General features: G+C 44.6%; 2 protein-coding genes across 9 annotated transcripts in view; both read left to right on the plus strand.

Moving 5' to 3' along the window:
- The window catches only part of AHCTF1 (AT-hook containing transcription factor 1), a 77,230-nt gene extending 59,096 nt beyond the window's left edge, over nt 1-18,134 (plus strand). For 7 of the 8 annotated variants that reach the window (XM_087859506.1, XM_087859508.1, XM_045796353.2 and 4 more), the window contains 9 exons: nt 1,547-1,750; nt 2,578-2,992; nt 4,273-4,396; nt 6,219-6,304; nt 8,053-8,261; nt 9,760-11,755; nt 15,882-16,015; nt 17,060-17,142; nt 17,932-18,134. In XM_087859506.1, coding sequence (XP_087715632.1) covers nt 1,547-1,750; nt 2,578-2,992; nt 4,273-4,396; nt 6,219-6,304; nt 8,053-8,261; nt 9,760-11,755; nt 15,882-16,015; nt 17,060-17,142; nt 17,932-18,121 — 3,441 coding nt within the window. In that variant the 3' untranslated portion in view covers nt 18,122-18,134. The remainder of the gene's footprint in view (nt 1-1,546; nt 1,751-2,577; nt 2,993-4,272; nt 4,397-6,218; nt 6,305-8,052; nt 8,262-9,759; nt 11,756-15,881; nt 16,016-17,059; nt 17,143-17,931) is intronic. The other variant, XM_087859511.1, reaches the window with a different exon arrangement.
- A 417-nt stretch (nt 18,135-18,551) lies between these two features.
- The window catches only part of LOC123791548 (kinesin-like protein KIF28), a 67,120-nt gene continuing 65,249 nt past the window's right edge, over nt 18,552-20,422 (plus strand). The window contains exon 1 of the mRNA XM_045796427.2: nt 18,552-19,422. Within this exon, the coding sequence (XP_045652383.2) occupies nt 19,357-19,422 (66 nt within the window). The 5' untranslated portion in view covers nt 18,552-19,356. The remainder of the gene's footprint in view (nt 19,423-20,422) is intronic.

Consider the following 20,422-nt stretch of genomic DNA (forward strand, 5'->3'; position numbering starts at 1 on the left):
AGTTACCTTTCCAAAATGTTTATTGTATCCTTACATCTTCTTAAATTGGTCTTTACAAAATATACCTCCTGTGCTTTCCTGATGTTGTACTCAAGGTTAACAATTACATTGTTGTTCTGAGAGTAACTCAGGTCTCTGTGGTTTATAAGTTATTTCAAGTTCTTGGGTTTGCACCCACCCCCACCGCCCCACACACCATTTCTGCTACCATTTTGCTGTTACTTCTTCTATCAGATGCTTTCAGTTCTTTGGTTTCTTTTTATTTATTGAAATTCTCTCACTCCTTCGATGAAACTGCATTCTGTTACTCCTTACTTAGAAGTATATCTGTCTTAATTCATTTTCCTCCACCATCTCTGATGAATCATTAGCTGGGAAACCATAAAACTAGACTTGGGGTGGCGGGGAGCGGGCCCCTCTTCCCGTCCTGTGGTCAGACTGGTTTCGCAGCACTTGGGCACCAGCAGCTTGCCCAGCGGCCTGGACTGAGTCCCAAAGCCTCTGCCTTCACTTTCCATGGTCTCTGGATAGTCAGCATGGAGAGTGAAGCCGGGGGGTTCTTACTTTTTTTTTTTCTTTTGAGAGAGAGAGAGAAAGAACGAGCAGGGGAGGAAGGGCAGAGGGAGAGGGAGTCTCCCTGATGTGGGGCTCGATCCCAGGACCCCGGGATCATGACCTGAGCTGAAGGCAGACGCTTAACTGAGCCACCCAGGTGCCCCGGATTCTTAGCTTACGAGGTGAATAAAAGATAGTTCAACAAATGTCAGTCCTAAAATAGTTATTAAAAGAAGTGGAAAAGAAGGTTGGTGAGCTTATGAAGTGGCTGATGTTTACTCTCCAGGGCTGTGATTCGTGTTTTCATCCATTAAAAAATATTTTGTATTCTCTAAATCAAGGAATAATTTCGTGCCTGCTACCAAAAACAATCTTGAAAAAAAAAAAAGCAACATAATATTGTAATGGACCTGATGGAATCCGGTGATCTAATAGGATACAACCATCTGCTTGCTAGTCGTTTAGAGGGAAGATCATGTGAAGGAATTATTGCTGCTAAATAGTCTCTCTGCTAATTATTTTTAATTCTGGTAAATCCTCAGAATTCTCATAAGTAATCAGTTACTGTTGGATTCCTGTGATGAAATTATATTTCTTTGAAAACATTCTTAAAGCCAGGCTTATCATTTTGTATTAACTTGCTATAATTAAGCTTGGTTCTTTTCTACACACACTGTCCTGTCTCTTCACCTAACTAAAGTTCTGTAGGCACCCATTAAGTAATTTATCTCTGTACTCTCTCTTTTAAGTTATTAAACTGGGGATAACCAAGATCTTAAGAATGATCATGGATGTAGTTTTATGTTTTGTAGCCTTATGTATAGAAACCTCTGAGAATTTTGTGTTTTCTTTCCAGGAATCTGTAGTAAAACTTTTTATTGATGTGTTTATTGGAGTTGAGTGTATAGGCACCATTGTGACTCAGTTGACCTTGTCTGTCCTCATGTAAGCGGCTTTTACAAACAAGAATTCCATTCATGCTTTGTTGCAGAGAGCTAAAACTTTGGCCATGTCAGTTACTTCCTCTGGATTTGCCGAGTTCACGCCTCAGTCCATCTTAAGGTCTGGTCTTCGAACACCACCTTTACCGTCTCCCTCTCTGTCACCTGGAAGGTCTGTTACCCCTCCTTTACGACTTAAGGAAACTAGAATCTCATTTATGGAAGAAGGCATGGCCACAAAACGGACTCCTGGAGTAAGTTTGATAATTTATTTGGAACAAATTAAGAATATATTAGCTTTTACAAGTAAAAAGTCAAATCAGTTTTTTTTGAGAGAGGGAGAGAGCATGAGGCAGAGGCAGAGGCAGACTCCCACTGAGCAGGGAGCCTGACTCGGGCTCGATCCCAGGACCCCAGGATCATGACCTGACCCAAAGTCAGATGCTTAACTGAGCCACCCAAGCGCCCCAGATAAATCAACATAACCATAGATTTTTATATAGAATCTCACAGATGGCCTTGATATCAGAAAACACTGGTTCAGAAAAAAATCTCATGGCATTGAGTGACCAAGCCCCAAACCCATCGTTTACAACTGAAGTTTTAAAATAGGGTCCAGAAGCACCATGGAAATTGCCTATAATCAAATGGCTATTTGGTGGCGGAAATGGGACTACAGTCAAGACGACCTAATTTCCTAGTCCATGTTTTTTATTTTTTTTTATTTTTTTTACTTTACATCGTGTTGGCTCTCTTACTAAGTTCCTAACTGGGTGTCTGTTGAGATGGTACGTGGTCAGAGCTCTATTTGGTGTAGTGGGTCATCTTGCCTATTCTGTGTTGTAGTCTTTTGGAAATACCGTTTTATTCCCAATCAGGGAAACATTACCCACCAGTAACTTTCATGTATCTGGAGAGAATGGATTTAGTATGAGTGAGTTCTGAGAAGAGAATCTAGAGAAATACCAAACATGGAAAGGGTGTAGTTAATCAGTTACTTTGATTGGAGATGGAGAGCTTAGGCTGAACTGATTTCTCCTAGTAAATTTTTTTTTTTTTTTCAAAACCTTTTACTTGACAGGGTGCAGATGACAGCAAAACAAGATTGACTGTTACTACACCTCTCCATAAAGGTGGAGGTCCTGCAAAAAGCGAGTGGCTAAAGAGCAAAGCTAAGACGACAGCCTTTTCCCTGAGTAGTCCTGAAAAGGACCATCAGGAAGCGGAAGTGAGGTCCCAGGACACCCCTTCCCAGAGTTTGGAGAAACTGGATATGAGCCGAGAAAGTAGCGGTGCCTCCACCAGGTCAGACCAGACTACCTTGGAGTATCAGGACGCACCGTCACCAGGAGACTTGGAAGGTATTTTTGTGGCCTCGAGGCCAGAGGGCTCTTCCACGGAACTCATTATTAATCTAACCGAACCGACTGAGGAGGACAGTGACAAAGACGTGCTGGAGTTAGAAGCGACCCCTCCACACCTGGAGAAACAAACGGGTAAGAACTCCCTTCCAAATGGTCATAAAGTATGTGATAGAACTCTAATCCCGACACTTTCCTTACAGTGGAGAATTACACAGTCCCAGCACGCTGCCCACGTCTGCCTTAAGGTCCTGTCACAGCTGGAAAAGAAAGTAGGAAGACCAACTCTGCAGTCTAGGTTGTTACTACAGTTTCTAACTTGTCCAGCAGCCTTAACTTTCTAGAAAGCTGCTCAGAGACCAGGTCGGTCATCCTCTTCACCATCCCTACCTCTAAAATAATCACTGGACAGTCCAGACAGATATGTGGAAGCCTGTGAATTCAGAGTCCCTGTGTTTACTTCTATCTTAAAAAGATTTTGAGCCCCTAATGTCTGTGGAGAACAGGTGGGCTCCCAATGTGTGCTCTGTGCTGAGGAGCCTGCCCTGCATGTAACTTAGAGCCTAGTGGTCTATACATGTAAACAAACAAGCGCTTCTAATGTAGTTGGAAAAGTGCTCCTATAAGAGGAATGGAAGGGGCCAGGGAAACACCAGAGAGAGGGAAGAGGCTTGGCTTAGAATCAGATCCGAAAATTAGTCTGTTTTTTGTTTCGTAGCCCTGCACAGTTTTAACAAGCATATTTATTTAAAGGTAACTCCTAACTTTAAATCTGTTTAAATACTTCAATAAAAATCTGTGTCCTACTGGTTTCTTTGGGGCAATGATGTCTCTGTGTAATAAACACAAGCATTATTGCTCTAAGAGCCTAGAACTGTCCTCGTGAGTAGCATCTGTCCACAAGTGTCCATCAGTCTGGATGTGCTCTGTTCCACCAGAGTAGTTGAATGATTAAATAGATGAGGGTGTTCATGGCAGTATCTTCAGTCTCCAATAGAAACTTATTTCTGTGGGGGATTACATAGCATAAGTATACGGTGAAACAGGCTAGATTTGAATTTCAGCTACTTACGAGGCCTGAGATAAGCCGTGTAACTGTGTGCTTCTGTGTCCTCGTCTGTAAAATGGGGATAATGGTCCCCCCACTTGGATTGTTAAGGACTGAGTCGATCTGTATACAGTGCTTTTAATGTTAGGCCCCAAGTGAGAGAAGCGGTGGGGTGCGGGGGCTTCCGGACCGGGCTCAGTCTGTTAGAAGGACCTGTTGGCATTCTGAGGCCAATGGCGTAAACCTAAAAGTCCAAAAAAGCAGGTCCAACAAGCTTGTTAAAAAGGAATCGTCCAAGAAAGATCATGAGTACTCACTAAACACTTGGCACAAGTGATGGTAAATGCTCTTCTCACGTGATTCGTAGGCACCGTGGACGCTGCGGAGACGGAGGACCCCTCGGTTGCGGAGGAGGTGCCTGCAGACTTCAGTCACGCGCGCCCCGTCCCAACAGGTGAAGCTTCCCGCCGGGCTCCGCCAGCGCACGGCAGGTAAGCTGGTAGGGCAGGCGTCACATGTCCGCGAAGCGGCAGGAGACGGTGAGTCGGCGGCTTTATGTCCACGCACAGAGGGGATTTTAGACCTTGGGCCTGCTCGCTCTGGGAACGGTTTCTGTTAGGAAGGACATTCCTTCGTACGAGTGTGTGCTGCGTAGTAGTTGCTGTGAAGTCTTAGAACGACACTGGATATTCCTGAATGTACGGAGTCGTGATGAAATGACGCAGACCTCCTTTTATAGCCTTTGGTGAGTCTGCGTTTGTTGAAGCCGTGCCTTCCTCCGTGCCCTCCTGGTGGCACTGGTTTCGGGGGTCTCCAGCCCCAGCAGGATAGAGTAGAGGGGGCATGGCTCGGAGGCAGTTTGTTCCCTACCATTCAGTGAGTACAAGGCTCCAGCTGAGGTTTTCATGTGTAATGACTGCTTGAGCCCTTACGCTCCGGCGAGTTTGAGCGTCTGTACCCTCAGGCACTGTACTAGCCGACTGGGCGGGGTCTGTCAGCCTGGTGCTGCTCAGCGTGGTCTCAGCGTGAGGCCAGGGCCCAAACGGTTTGTGGTCTGCGATGAGACAGGCAGCTTGTATTAGACTCTAAGCCTTTCCTGAAAGTCAGCTCAACTTAGTGAAGTGATTGCCCTCCTGGCAGGACCTCCTCCTCTCGCGCGTCAGGCCTTGGAGCAGTGCTGTTATAGAGGGTACAGAAAAGTTGCAGCTTTGATTATGAAGTAGTAGGGGTGATTTACTCCGGGTAATCCATATAAAACATGGTCATTTAAGATACCGTAAGTGGTTCATTGCTTTGTAAGTCCCGAAGGAGTTCACACACCACCCACCAAAATCACTTTCGTAACAGTCATGTCTCCTACATTGAACGCGATCGTATGCTTCACTTCTGAGAAGAGAAATCCCGATTAGCTGGAATCTTTACCAGGCCTCCATAGAAGTGGGAGGAAGCGTTATAAAAGGATTATCTAGATTAATTCTAATGTTTCTTGAATTTTAATGAAAATACTGTTGCAGTGGGTCTGACGGAATTGCAACAGCTGCAAAGCGAAGAGTCATCACATGACAAGAAACTGTGGTTACTGGTAATCTAGGTGAATAGTCACCATCATGACAAGCCTATGTCCTTTTTAAATATAAATTTATTGGTGGTTGTTTCTCGGTTATCATAACATCATGAGACAGAGATAAGTCTTAAAAATACACCTATAAGGGCACCTGGGTGGCTCAGTGAAGTGTCTGCCTACGTGGGGAGTCTGCTTCTCCCTCTTCCCCTACCCCCCCCCCCACACTCATGCTCTCACAAAATCTTAAAATGGGGGTATATATTCCAAATGCATGTTTTTTCTTGAATTTACTTTATAATTTTATTTGTCCCATTTAAAAAAAATCAGCACGCTTTTGTTGGGTTTTACGAAAGGGCCCGTTCAGAATAGGAAGGGATCACTGTCCCCATATTTCGAGAACTTACTTTCACCAGGAGGCTTAATACAGGTCCCGTTGGTCTCCCACTGAGAGTTTTTTTTATACTCTTTCCAGATAATTAAAAACTGGCATAAGTGTAATTTATATTGGCCAGCATTTTAAAGTAATGCTTAGTTTAAGGCCCTGCGTATTAGAAAGTAGGAATACCCAATACAGCATTGCTTGTTTCTAAATTCATTGACAAGTTTTATAGTGTTACTCAAAATGAACTTGGGTGGTATCGAGTTCTCCAAACCTCAGTTTTCATTCCCAAAATGGCATGTAGCAGGGGGAGCAGGGGAAGAGCAGGTGGGACCTTCTTAAACCCTAACACCTGTATTTGTTTCTACAGGAAAATCCTCACCCTAAAATCCCAGGTACCGGTTTCAGACGAAGGACTAGTGTCTGTTGAGACCTGTGCCTCTACAGTCACAGCAGGTAACGGTCAATGTGTGTATTATTTTGACTTTAGAATTACTTCATTTTAGGGGTGCCTGAGCGGCTCAGTCGTTTGAGCATCTGACTCTTGATTTCAGCTCAGATCATGACCTCAGGGTTGTGGGATGGAGCCCCGTGTCAGGCTCCCTGCTGAGCGTGGAGCCTACTTGGGATCGTTCCTCTCCCTCGCCACCCCCAACCCCCTCCCCCAGCCTGGCTCATGCATGAGCACACGCTCTCTACCCCCTCCCTCCCAAAACAACAACAAAAGAATTACTTAATTTTAGTGTTTTAATAGCATTCTTAGTTCTTCCTCTTTGCTCAGGTTCTGCAGCTACAAGTAGCGTTGTGTTCCAAGGAGACGTATCTGCTCTCAGAGCAGGGAGTTGCTTGTAAGGCACTCTGTGGTCTAACAGAAGTCTTAGAGTGGTTTTTGTAGACATATTTTCCCTCAGAACATCAAAGAAGAGTAAAATCAATGACCAGTCCCCAGCCAGATGGCATATCTGCTTTTCAATCTTCTGGGACTCGGATATCTACATGGGGCAACTTCTGTTTTAAGGCCAAGGTTGGCTTTTTATTAGTAAAAAATAAACACAAACGACTGTATTTACTTTAAGGAAATTATCAAATATATAGAATAGAATTCATTTTTTTCAATCCAGTGACTTTTTTTTTTTTTTTTTGCTTTCACACACTGGTAATTGGAAAGTAAAGTGCATACTTTCCCATTCCTCTTGGCCAAACAGGTGAAAACTTTCTTCATTTTGTTGTATAAGCTGTCTTTGTATATTAGGGATACTAGCCCCATTATCTTTTAAAAGTGTGCAAATATTTCTTCCTAGTTGGTTTTTTAAAAATAAATGAAGAAATAAACCTTTTTATGGGGGTGCTTGGGTGGCTCAGTCTGTTAAGCGTTCAACTCTTAATCTCATCTCAGGTCTTAACCTCAGGGTCGTGAGATCAGCTGCGTGTTAGAGCCCACTGAAAACCAAAAAAACCTTTTCACTGATTTTTGTTAAACACTAAAGGGTTTTTGATTAAGTTAGTCAGATTCTCACCCCCCTCCCGTCACCCCAAAATGTTTTGGGTTTCGTTCACAAACCCAAATGATGTAAAACTACGAGTGCTAACGACAGAAAACTTGGCAAAGAGGAAGGTAAAAGATGAGGATTTTTTTTTTTGTTGTCGTTACATGAGCTGTCACCCTCCCTCAGCTCCCCGCTAGTGTAAGTGGTAGAGTATATTTGTGGCCAATTGGATGCTTTGCAAAAAGAGAGATACCTAGTCCTTTTCATGGCGAGATAAAGCCCACACTGCAGGTTCCTCTCGTCATTCTGTACCGGCTCGGTGGGGATAGCTGACTGCCACTAGTCCCGAGAAACATGATTTCCAGGCCCAGTGAACAGGGAACAAACATCCGAGCTCCTCGGAGGAGTCGTCCTCATACTGAAGTTGCACGGTAAGGGCAGGAATTATACCTAAGTAGGAAAAAACAACAAAAAGCCAATGTTGTCATTTTTAAGTGTAAAATTTATCTTCTGCGTGTTTGTAAAAAGCAAATACATATTATTTAAACTGAACAGATACTGAGGAGATGGGACTAATATGTAAACCCTCATAGGTTTTTCCCCTTTAAGAAGTTAGAAACCGTTGGGCAGTAGGACAGTGTTTCGAGGAAATGTTCTCAGGTGCAGTATGCCTTGGCCTTTCTCTTGCTTCTCAAACTGTGTGTGTGTTTCTTTCAGCTATGGCCAGTGTGCACGGTGAGAGTGGAGACTCTGGGCTTGCTGTCCCTGAAAGTCCTGTGATCTCCGAACATAAGCCCGATCAGGAAATAACCTTGAACTTACAGGAAGATCACAAAGTAGAACTTGACGTCCTGAAAGCAAGTGGTGACTTAGCAGAAGAAAAGCCTCCTGTTTCTGATGATCCTCCCGGTCCTCAAGAAATTCATGTAAAAAATTAATTTTTTACTTCGTTGTTAGTTTTGGTTTAGTTAGGTTTCGAACCATAGTTTAAACCTAATGTGTTCGTTTGACTGCTGTATAAAAAATCTCTTTATAATGTCATTAGAAAAAAGCATGTAAATATTTTGTGGAACATAAAAGAACACATCCTTTAAGTGAGAAATTGTTCGTGAACACCAAAAAGCTATGTTAAAGAAATCAGAATTCTAACAGTTTGAATTTTTGCTTAGTATCTGGTTCGAATGAAAGCTCTTTTAGCCATGAGAAAACAGACCCTGGCTACTCCAGAGACAAGTATGGCTGCGGAACTATTCAGGGCGTTGAGAGATCCCTGAACGTAGTTAGACAGGACTGTTCCCCACGCGTGCTTGAGGAGAGCGATCTCCAGCTGGCTGGGGTTTAACTTCCATGAGAAGGGCTTTCTTTTCTTTCTTTTTGTACTTAATATGACTTACTTACAGGTTCTAAAAATTCCACCACGTTTCTATTAATATCAACAGGCAACTTTATATGATAAATGAATGTAAGATAAAAAAAAAAACACTTCTAATTTATAGAAATGTGATTGTATAGTATTTGGGAAGTTTCTTAATTCATAAAAGTGTCATGGTTGTCCATATTCATTTTCATGAGTATTCTCACTGTAAAATAGATGGATAAAGTTCCCATTCCTTCAGCTGGGGAGCTAATAAAAAGTGTGGGCGTGGTATGAGTGAGAATCCTCATTTCTGGGTATCTGCAGTCTTCATCTCACTGAATGTTTGGGGAGTGGGCAAATGTCACTGTCTAGGTGGGCGGTAATGGTCTACCTTCTTGGTCAGGAGATCTCTCTGTTACTTTCTACCTCCTCCTTTTTCTCCCCCTCCCTTACCAAAAGGTAAATGCAAGGACCATTCCTTCTTCCACCAAAGCCTTGCAGGAGAGGTACTGAACTTGAAAGCCTTAGGAATTTCATGGTTTATGCAGCCCCAGCAAAGGGAAGAGGATTGAGTCTAGCCCAAGGGAGCTTATGTAGGTGAATTCTTCTTCAACCTTATGGGGATCATGCTGTTTAGAAAAAGTGTGGTTAGTTAGGGAATTTGGGGATTACCATTAAAACAATTTGGGGGTTGTGTCTTTTTCTCCAGTTAATGTTTTTTCTCGGGTGAGAACAGAATAAGGCCTTAAATTAGCATCATAGTAATTTTCAAGGTTTTGTAAAGACTGTCTTTTTTAGCTAGGGAAATGTGAAATTTCTATTTTAATTCCATTCAGAATCTCAGAATCTTTTCCTGTCTAGTTATTTTGACCGAGTAATAATGTCTGATTGCTTAAAGGGCTATTTTTATAAAGTAAACCCATAAGTACGTGCCATATCAATTGTAGTTTATGTCTAACAATTCTTATACCAAGAGTGAGATGTTTATTAAAAAACTGTATCCTTTAGGCTAAAATAAATACACATTAAAATTCTTTAACCAGTCTCTTATCTTTAATTCATTTTAGGTGACTGAACACGAAAAGCTCGGAGTTCAAGATTCAGGACATGGGGCTAGGAGGCTTTCATTTAATGAGTTGTATCCCTCAGGGACTCTTAAGCTCCAATATAATTTCGATACCATTGAGCAACAGTTTTGTGACTTACCTGATAACAAAGACTCTGCTGAGTGTGACGTTGCCGAAGTAGATGGGGAACTCTTTGGGGCTCAGAGCAACTTTACCTTGATATTGGAGGGCGAAGAAGGAGATTTAGAGACCGGTGATTCTGCAGCATCTAACGTGTTAGCTCCCGCAGCAAACACAGCAGCAGCTGAGGAAACACACGAATGCCGCGGGGAAGATGGTGGCCGTGGACGCGGCGCAGAGCTGCCAGCGGTCCTGACTAGCGATCAGGAGTCCCAGAGGGTGGAGACCTTGCCACACGTGCCTGAACCAATTAAAGTAGCAATTGCAGAAAATTTACTAGATGTAATTAAAGACTCAAGAAGTAAAGAAATTACTTCAGATACAGTGGAACAGCAGTCCATTCATGAAAACATACCTTTAATAAGCCAGCAGGTCGTCACCAAGGTAGTCAGATCTACGTTGAAGACTGTTCAGGAAACAAGTACAGTGACTATAAATGTGAGCCAGCTCGATGACACGATTTCCTCCAGAACTCGCAGGAGAGGACGTGTCCAAAACCCCAGTGTCAGATCACAGCAGGAAGAGTCCGCAGCTGTTGCTACTCCTGACAGGCTGGGGCTTTCGGACAGGAGGACTCGGAAAAGGAAAGAAATTTCTGGGTCTTCTGAGGGTGCCTGTTCTGATGTCAAAGTCATATCTCAGAACCAGCAAATACCTCAAAATTCTGTGACTCCTAGGAGAGGAAGGAAGAGAACAGAAGACAATCAGGACACGTTAGAAATGGATCATCCTATGGAACAGGACCTAGAGGTTACTCCAGATAGCAAACTAAGGAGGCTAAAACCCTCTCAGCTGTTGGAACCAGCAACTGAAAAAACTAAGCTCTCATCTGTTACAAAAAAGACTCCTAAAGGAATTAAAAAATCTGTGGAATATCCAGAAAGCGTTGAAATGGTAGATCTAGATCTGAAAGTGAGTAAAGTAGCAGTACGTCCCAGAGGAAGTACCCGGAAATTGAGAAGTGCCACCCTAGAAGCTTCTAAAAAGACAGGACATAAGGCAGATGGAGAAACTAAGCTTTCGTCTGTTACCAAAAAGACTCCTAGAGGGCTTAAAAAATCCATAGACTATCCGGAAAGTGTTGAAATGGTAGATCTAGATCTAAAAGTGAGTAAAGTAGCACGTCCCAGAAGTACCCGGAAGCTGAGAAGTGCTAATCTGGAAGCTGCTGAAAGTAGAGGACATAAATCAGATGGAACGCCCATGGACCAGCCACTGCCTGTCGAGCCTGACAGAAGTCCTAACAAGAGGGAATGTAGCACACTGGATGTCACAGAAGATTCCAAACTGGATTCCTCGCAGCTGAGCCTCCAGGCAGAGTTTGGTAGACCTAGGAAACGCGGTAGACCGAGAAAAGTTAATCCGTCTGAAGATGGCGGCTCCAAGACTGTCAAGGAAGCAGAAAGTCCCAAGAGGAGGTCAGGAGCTCTCGGCAGCCAGAGCAGGTCGACGAGGAAGACCCCGGCCAAAAGGAAGACTGATGCTGCAAAAACAGCTTTAGAAAAATCCGTTTTAGTGCCAAATGAGGAACTTGCTGTGGTGACGGGCTCTAAGAAAAAGCTTACGAAAAGGACTGAAGATCCAAGCCAAACACGTGCAGTACGCCCTGTGTCAGAAAAACACACCAATGAAGAGATGACAGCCATGGATACTGACAACCTGGAAGAGACGGTGCTTGCCCCAGCCGCTCCGCCGAAATCGTCCCGCAGCACCAGGACTCGATCTAGTAAGGCCATTTCGTTTCCCGACCTCTCGGAACCAAAAAATGAGTTTGTGTTCTCTACTCCCGTGTCAAAGGTTCCAAGGAAAGAGAAAGGTACTTTATTTATATTCAAAGCACAGTTTTCATCTCGCTCAGTCTTCAGCTTAAAATTCTGTGGTTTAAAGCACAGTTCTCTTCAAGACTGTAATTGATTATTTCTCTAAAAAATTAGTAGGTACAGGGAATTCTCCACCTCCAAAAAAGAAAACACGCATCTTTAAATTAAAAAAATTTTTTTAAGATTTTATATTCTCAAAGTTTATCGTAAGATTCAGGAAGTATCTGGTTCACTGTGACTCTTGAAACCCTGTAACTCACTTGACACGGGTTTAATCTTCTAGAATAGTGTCATTTCTCTTCATTCTGCCTGACATAAGTGACTTAATTCCTCCCCAAATAGAATCGGCATTTTTCATCTAAGTGCCGCTATGTTTGGCTCATGTCCCAGCAGATATCCGCAACCTCAAATTGTTTCGAAGGGGAGGAGTAGAATTTTACTGATAAGGATACGGAATTGAGTTCAGTGCCTCCTCCCTGTTGCCCATAAATTGGCACGGCTGCACGTCCAGCCTCCCTCACTGCCTCTGATGAGCTCACGACTGTCTTGTCTGGTTGGTGGAGCTCATACCTTCCCAGCGGGGGTGACGTGTCTCCCCAAAGGGTGAAAATATCTTAGTCTTTGTGCTATTAGGATTTGGAGGGGGGATGTTTCAGTGAATTGGCCAATTATGAGAAATGGTCTAAAAGGTGAGGATGATGAAGGAACTGTTGAGACACTGGTGTAGCTGAACAGAACCTGTTGGGGGTGTTCTTTGCAGATCAGATCAGGCGAGCAAAACGTAGTCGTTCACTTAAGGTTGTAGATTTGAATTCGGCAAAGCAGCTCAGGGGCTTGTAGGTAAATTCTGTGGCTGTGTTGTATTTATTTAAACCTTTCAGAACTGTTGCTTGTCCTTCTAAAAGCATTAGGGAACATCCTGCAGAGTTAGTTGCCTCATCATGACTTGAGGGAAGGCCGCGAGAAAGATAAGCCACTTAAAACTGCACACTGGAAATTCTCTATATTCGGCATTCACCCTGGAAACACCCGTTTCAGTGCATTGGTTTGTGCATCATTCGTTTCAGTTACGGTTACGTAGCCGGAGCCCAGGAGGGGGCCCTTTGCCATCAGGTCGATCGTTTGTTTTACAAAATAACTTGTAGATGCAGAAGGTCCGTCTCCCTCCCCCCAGCCCCAGTTTGTTAAAAACAGATCTTCAGTTTTGTGGGGCTGTAGGATTCAGGTTTTCTCGGTGTGAGGAAAGGAGGTCACGCCCACACGTCCCCTGGAGCCGGACGCAGTGACGGGAGTGCGTCCGATTTTAGCTCACGTGACTGAGCTGCTAGATCAGATCAGTTTTACACGAAATGCCGCAGCCCGGGTAGCTGGTCGTTAACAATTCTTTCACGCTTTCCTCGTGACTTAGAAAAGTGTAGCACACACAGAACTTGTGTGGTATTTCGGTGTAGATAGCAAATGTCTCATTTCTGATTTTCGTCCTCTTTACATAGTTGTTGTGACCTATTTGCCCGCGACCTACAGCTTGTTTCCGCAACAAAATAAATACACGCCTGCCGTAGAAAAGTAGAAATTCCGTGTTTGTCGTCTCGTCAGCTGCAGGACCGATAACCAGCGCTCACGTTTCCTTCCCGTTGTGTGTCTAGAGACACACCCTGCTGCTTCTCCCCCCGCGTGTCATGTGCATTTTCAGAGCCGGGTGGGTGTCTGTGACCGCGTGTCTCGTGGCTTCCCGGCTGGCGCCGCGTCTCACTGATGGGCCGCACACGCTTTACGTTCTCCTCTTACCTGTTGGAACCGTTGTCACATTCTCTTGTGTTAAAAAGAGGAACCTTCTCGCGTTAGAGGTGGTGAGAAATTGGGGACTGAGATCTCTCATTTCTCACTTAGTAGCTGGGCGGCCAGTCCTTTGACTTTTCTGAATGTGGCTTTGTCAGCTTGACAACGAAGAGGACAGCACCTGCCCTGCAGCTTTCTGATGACAAAGCCGTCACCAGCGCCCGGGGCCTCCTTGCTTCTCTTGCTCTCCAGCTTGAGTTCCCACACCCCTCCTCTGCCCATTCACGCTGTATTCTTAAAGCTCTTCAGGGGGGCGGCGCCTGGGTGGCTCAGTTGGTTAAGCATCTGCCTTTGGCTCCGGTCGTGTTCCCAGGGTGCTGGGATCGAGTCCCGCATCGGGCTCCTTGCCCAGCGGGGAGCCTGCTGCTCCCCTGCTCATGCACTCTGTCAAATATATAAATACAATCTCTTAAAAAAAATTTAAGCTCGCAGGGAGGGCTAGGAAGGACAGAGGAGCCGGCACGGGAATACTACCCTAGGCCGGGCAGGCAGTCAAAGAAACAGCTCTCTTAGGATTTAGTTGGAGGCGTTTTACTGGTCAAAAGAAGATGAAGCTTGACATCTCCGTGGATTTTGTCTGATTTCTGTGACGCAGCAGCAAGTGCTCAGGAAGGCCTGCTGTGGGCCTGAGGCCAGACTGGGGTAGACGTCCGTCAGGTGATTAGATCCTCGCTATAGCGCAGGAAGCATAGCTACTGTTCCTTCCTCCCTCCCTCCCTCCCTCCCTCCTTCCTGGAGGTCAAGTTCAGGGAGACTGAGCCCCCACACGGGTTACGCAGCAGGGTCCCGGAGCCCACCTGCTGGCTGCTCAGAGTTATTGACCAGGTGACCAGAATGTTCCTGGCTTTGAAGTCAGCACTTGGGAACCCCTTGCGCCTTCGGTAGCTCTGGCTGTCAGAACGTCTGCTCAGGAGACGTAGAGCGGTGGGTGAGCGATGAGCATGCTGAGAAGTGTCATAAAGTCTTGTTTGGCCTAGTAGGAGCACGTGGAAGAAACAGGGGAGGCCGAACATTTTTGCACACGAGAGTGGGTGTTTGTATTTCCTTGCTTACTCCTTTGACGTGTGGGGCGAGACCTGGGGAAGAGAACATGAGCTGGTCTTCGAAAAGCCAGAGCAGCTGTTACTCCAGATAGCCTAGAAAGAGGAAAACAGCATGCTTTCATTTCCTAGAAAGACCCCAGATACGGTTCTTTTTAACAACGGAAGGGGAAGGTCACCACCAGCACCCCAGCTCCCCAGCTCTTGCCGGGTCTGCCCCTTATCCGCCGGCAGCAGAGAGGACTGGGATTTCTGACCTCAGCTCGGTTTTTTTCCTAATAGTCATGGGCTTTAAAAGCAGACTTTGATGTCTTCCGGCCGTCTCGACTGTCCGGTGGGTGAGAGAACGCCGAACTAGACCGAGAACCCCTGAAATAGTGACTTAACAACCGCGAACATCTCCGAAGCACTTACCGTGTGCTACCCGTGCTGTTCGGATCCTCTCGTCTTCACGAGGACCTCACAGGTCCTGTGATTAATCCCATTTTATAGAAACTGAGGTACAGAGGGGTTTAACTAATTCGCCGGATTTAACCGGCGGCAGACGGGCTCAGCAGCCGCTTCCGTGAGCACACGGCCACTTGCCATGAATACGGAGACCCTGTGGTGACAACAAAATGTGAGATGAAGTCTGTGATGTTTTTAATTCATGTTTTGAACCAGTTCTTAATTAAACCATTTTTATTTATCTATGGACTGTCTTCCTGTCAGCCTGTCCTTCCACCTTCATTACCTTCTCTGCTTACTTTTTCCGTTTATGGCGGGGACTTGTTCGGGTCAAAGCTTGACCCGAACAGCTAGCTCAGAACGAGCTGGAAGGAAAGAACTTTTGAGTCATCTTTGAAAATAACATTACTTTTGTAAATAAAAACCTCGTCTCTGGCCTGGGAGGGCCTACGAAGCCAACTTAGCCCAGCTTACGTGCAAGATGACTGCTTCCCTTCCTGAGAACCTTTGAGGAGCGGTAAAGATTAGAACTAGCAGAATGATACAGTTCTGAGCTTTTCACGTCTTTTCTGTTGTAGCATCATTTAGTTTGAGGCGTTAGACATTCCCGAACGTTGGGTTTGCCCTGTCGTTTCTGTCCTCCTGGCGCGGCCGCCACGTTCGGATGCTCGTGTCCTCCAGGTTGTCTTCCCGATGTGCGTTGTTCGTTCCGAGCTTTAACAAAACACACACACTGCGATGTGTACGGCTGGGCATGGATACAGTGTTTCTTTTCCTCCCTGCCTCCTCGCTTTAGGGAAGAAAATAGAGGCACCGGCACAGCTGCAAGAACTGGTTTCAGATCTGTCTTCTCGGTTTGTCTTCTCACCTCCTGCGTTAAGGACCAGGCGGAAAGCCACGTCTCACACACCCAGAGCCGGAGAGGAGCTGGTAAGCAATGCCCTGCACTCGTGCACTTTCCTAAATAAACCTCTGGGAAAAGCGCAGGCGTTGATGCCGAAAGCCCCCGGTCGCCTGGTCTGCACTTGGAGGGGGACCCTCCCCTCGGACACAGTCTGTCACCAATGGTGTGATCCCGGCAGCTGTGGTTTAGATGACCCGTGAGCAGAAAGGCGTTTAGCTTTTAGGGTTTCATCAGAATGATCTGGATGCGTTTATCTAGATTAGCGGTGCCTGAACCCCCGGGGTGTCATGCACGGCCCGCGCTTGGAGAGACCGTGTTTCAGAGGTGACTGTCTCACCTGATTGCACATAACCCTAAAATCAAAACAGTTCCAGGGTTGAGAGGGAGACAGACCCTTGTTTTAACAATGTTAATTCATACGCATTTCTTGAAGCGTCTGCTGTGAGCCAGTTACTTTTCAAGGACAGAGACTTACACAGAAATTACTGGGGCAGATTCCTGGTGTTTCAGGAGCTCCGTTTAATTGAAGAGGCTAAAACACACATAATTATTTCACAGTATGGTAAGAATCACTTAAGCCCAAATAACCCTATAGATGGAAGAAGGTAAAGCAGACAGTGGCCCGGGAGAGAAAACCGTGGATCACAGAGGCCGGGCGGGGCGGGGGGTGGGGGGCGCTGCTTACAGATGAGTGAACAGCCATGTGCACATTGAAGGAAGGATGAAATGAATTCTAGGGATGAAAACTAGTCTCTGGTGGCCTGTCCTTTATGAGACGACGGGAGCCTCGATGTGGACAGAGGCAGTGGGAACAGGAGGGCAGCAGACAAGGACACGTTCACGTGAAACACGCGTGCCTTGGAGATGAACTGGGTGTGTGGGGATAGGGATAAAGAGCGGCCCGAGATGACCAGAGTTCCTACGAAAGGTAAAAGGGACCCACTTGGGACTTGTGGCGTCTGAATTCACTAGCCCTGTATGGCCATATTCCTTGACTCAGGATAGAACTAATTCAACTCAGATTTCAAGTATTTACTTACAATTTATCTTCAAAAACTTTTAACCCATAGAAAGATGATGCTTCATCGATAGACGCTGTGCAAAGGCCGAAAGGGAAAACAGGCAGGACCTCAAAGGCAAGACAGGCAAGCAGGTATGACCTTTTTGCTGCTGTAATTTGTATCCATTTTGTTTCATAGATTAGATTTGAGGAGAGTCATAACTTAGAGAAATGAAGCTCTTCAGGAAAGGGTCATTCTCAGGGGCATGTGTGCGCACTGGCTGGGTCTCCCTACACGGCGGTGAAAGCCCATCTGTCCTTTCTAAAGAAGGGTCGCGGGGGGTGGGGGGGTGGTTCAGTGCCCGTTGGGTCTTTGTTTTGGCAGTGGGTAGTTTCACCTTTTCCTTAGTAAAGGTAGATACTATTTAAACTTAAAAATCTTGCATTTATTTTACTAGTAGCAATAAACCTTCCGTTCATGGAGAAATTTAAATTTCTCTTGGTATATTGGCACTTAGGCATGGTTGAATGTCATAAAAGTACAAAGTAAATTCACTTGATCTTCCTTTAAAAACGGACTTAATGAGACTTTGGACCATAACTTACAACACCGTTCACACATCATTTGGCTTTGTATACATATACGTGGAAAACGAATATGACAGAAGTATGCACATACTTGCTGATTGCTGGCGTGTGAGAGGTGCTATTTCTCACACACTTCACAGGCCTGCTGGGCTCTCAGCCCACTGACGTCGTGGGAAGTCTTTACGCGGCCTCCAGGTACCATATGTGACCTGAAGCTTCGCTTCACTTCTAAAATCAAAGCGCCAGGAAAGGGTACTGCTCCAATAGGCTCTTTCCTCCCAGTGTAACTGGGAAGTGGATTCTAGTTTATATGATAACGTGTTTATTCTTTCTTGAATTGTGTTTTGTGTTCAGAAGCAAAGGAGAAGATAATTGGTCCCCTCCTCCTGTGAAAATCCGGCTGATTTCTCCGTTGGCGAGCCCGGTTGACGGAGTCCAGAGCAAGCCTCGAAGAGCGACAGCAGTAGCAGGAAGAGCTCCAGGAAGGAGCAGGAAGAAACTGTCTTCCTTTCCAAAGCAAGTTTTACGCAGAAAAATGCTATAATTTTTTTTTTCAAGTTTTTAATGAACACCAATTTGTAAAATCATCAGAATTGTGTGGATTATTAAAAATCATCTAATTTGGAAGAAAATAATTTGTATAAATTACTGTAAATTTTTGTAAACAGAAGGTCTTCAATAAGTACATTAACTCCGTAAGGAGTGTGATTCTTTTAGTCTGGGCAGTTTTTCTATTTTATATTAAGACTTCATACGTTTATATAATATGTAAATATAGCTTATTACTGGAATGTTAAATAAAGTGTATACTTCACAGTAGTTTGTGTCTGTTAGATTTTTGAGAGGGGATTTCTGTTTTAATAATGATTTTATAATGCTAGTTGGCATTGGTCCCATTTTCTTTTGCTACAGTTAAAGGTATTAGACCAGCCTTAAAATGAAGATGATTGTTGATTTTTTTTAAAGTTGCTATTTTATAATTTATGCACTTTGCTCCTATGATTGAGATTTCTAATCCTAAAATGTATATATATCTATTTTTGCCTGTTACTATGTTGAAATTGAATTATGGGCATGTAATTTTGCCGCTTTTTGTAGTTTAACAAATTTTGTATATTCTACCTCAAATGAGTCCTTTTCCAAGTAATGCATCGGTTAAATACAACGCTGGCATTTCTTGTTCAGCAAGCTGAAAGGCTCCTTCCCTTTAAAGTCTCTCCGTTCTTCAGAGACTTATCATCCAGGTTAGATTGACCGGTTCACTGCTCACTAGCCTCTTTGAAAGGTTTGAGAAGGAAGGGAAGTGTCGAACAAATCTTCTCTCGGGACACCTCGTGTGTGCCTAGTATCGATAGAACGAGGAGTGTGAACAAATTTTATACTCTTCTTGCCGTGAAGGAGCTTGCTATAAAAATCACAGAAATCCCTTAATATTCAGGTTTGAAAACTGACGCATTTTCGTAGGACCTCAGGCACAGACTATTGACGGGGAACGAGTGTGAGGTGGGAAGGGAAGAGAAACCAGACACTGTTGTCTGCAGTACGGCTGCGCAGTTCAGTGGGACGCTTGATGTGGCCTGGGAAACTCATGCATAAGTAAGTGCTGTCAAATAATTGATGACCGGTCACGGATAGCGTGTCATGAATGGACCATTCATAATTGATTGTCTAGAAACAAACTGCTTGTGTTGGCTAAGCTTGTAATGTGTTAGTGTGAAGCAGAAGCACTGTGCTTTCCACCTTATTTTTCTACCAAATAAATACGAGTGATGGGAAACGATGACAACGCCTCTGCCGAGTACTGACGGTGTGCGAGTAGCGGTGCGCGTGCGGCCTTTCAGTCAGGTTAGTGACAAAGGCGAACGCCGCCTGGTTGAAACTCTGACTAGGACTTGCATTTTATTCCTTTTTCTAATGATCGTTATCAAACGTGTGTTCAAGCTGCTTGTCATTGATGGAATATTAAACTTCTTTGAATGAACTTGTTAAACGAGTAATTTAACGATCTCAACATAATTAGAAAACACATAACCTCATTCCTTTGCACAAGTAGCTCAATAAAAAAAAAAATTGATGAGAGAAATGTACTGTCAAGTTAATGATTTCTTACACCAGTGCGGGTTGGTGAATATAGATACGTGCTGTTTGTAATAAATGTACTTTCCCCAACTAGCTCATTCAGCTGTGTCGCTACCACACTGTAGGATGAAGTAGAGGTGATGCCCGTTCTGGGCCCCTGCAGCAGTCTCTGATTATCAAGGCATTAGTCACAAGTTTTAAGATAATTCTGAACAACCAGCCCATTCAGCAAACGTTTGACTGCTGTGGATCAAACGCAGTACTAGACAAACAGGATACAAAGCATCTTGCAATCTCATCACGTAAGTAAGTGGTGGCGGAACGCACCACAGTGGTAAGGCCCCCAAGATCGATCAGGTCTAGTTCATTCTATCTGGCTCGGTCATGAAGATTCTGGAGACGGAGGCATTTCAGATGACCCAAGGGCGAAAGAAGATTGGGACAAGGATATGCTAGACAAAATGACAAGCAAGGGCATATTGGACAGTAGTCCTGAATGGTATGCAAAGAGCGTAATGGAAACCATATATGAGGTCTTCCATTTGGACCTTGTTCAGCCTGACGCTTTCCTCTCTGGTCCATCAGTGTTCAAGATAGTTTTGCATGTTTTCAGTTGATGTCTGTCATTTCCTGCCCCCTGACAATCATCTGTATCACAGAAAATAATGCTTCAACAGCCAGATGACATATCATGGGATAGCTTTATGCACATAACTGGATAACTTCAAGCATTTTAGCTGCTCATGGGGGTTCCTAGAGGGGTGTG

This window comes from Ursus americanus, chromosome 2, assembly GCF_024610735.1.
Source record: "Ursus americanus isolate L20-20 chromosome 2, mUrsAme1.1.p, whole genome shotgun sequence".
Classification (NCBI taxonomy): Eukaryota; Metazoa; Chordata; class Mammalia; order Carnivora; family Ursidae; genus Ursus; species Ursus americanus.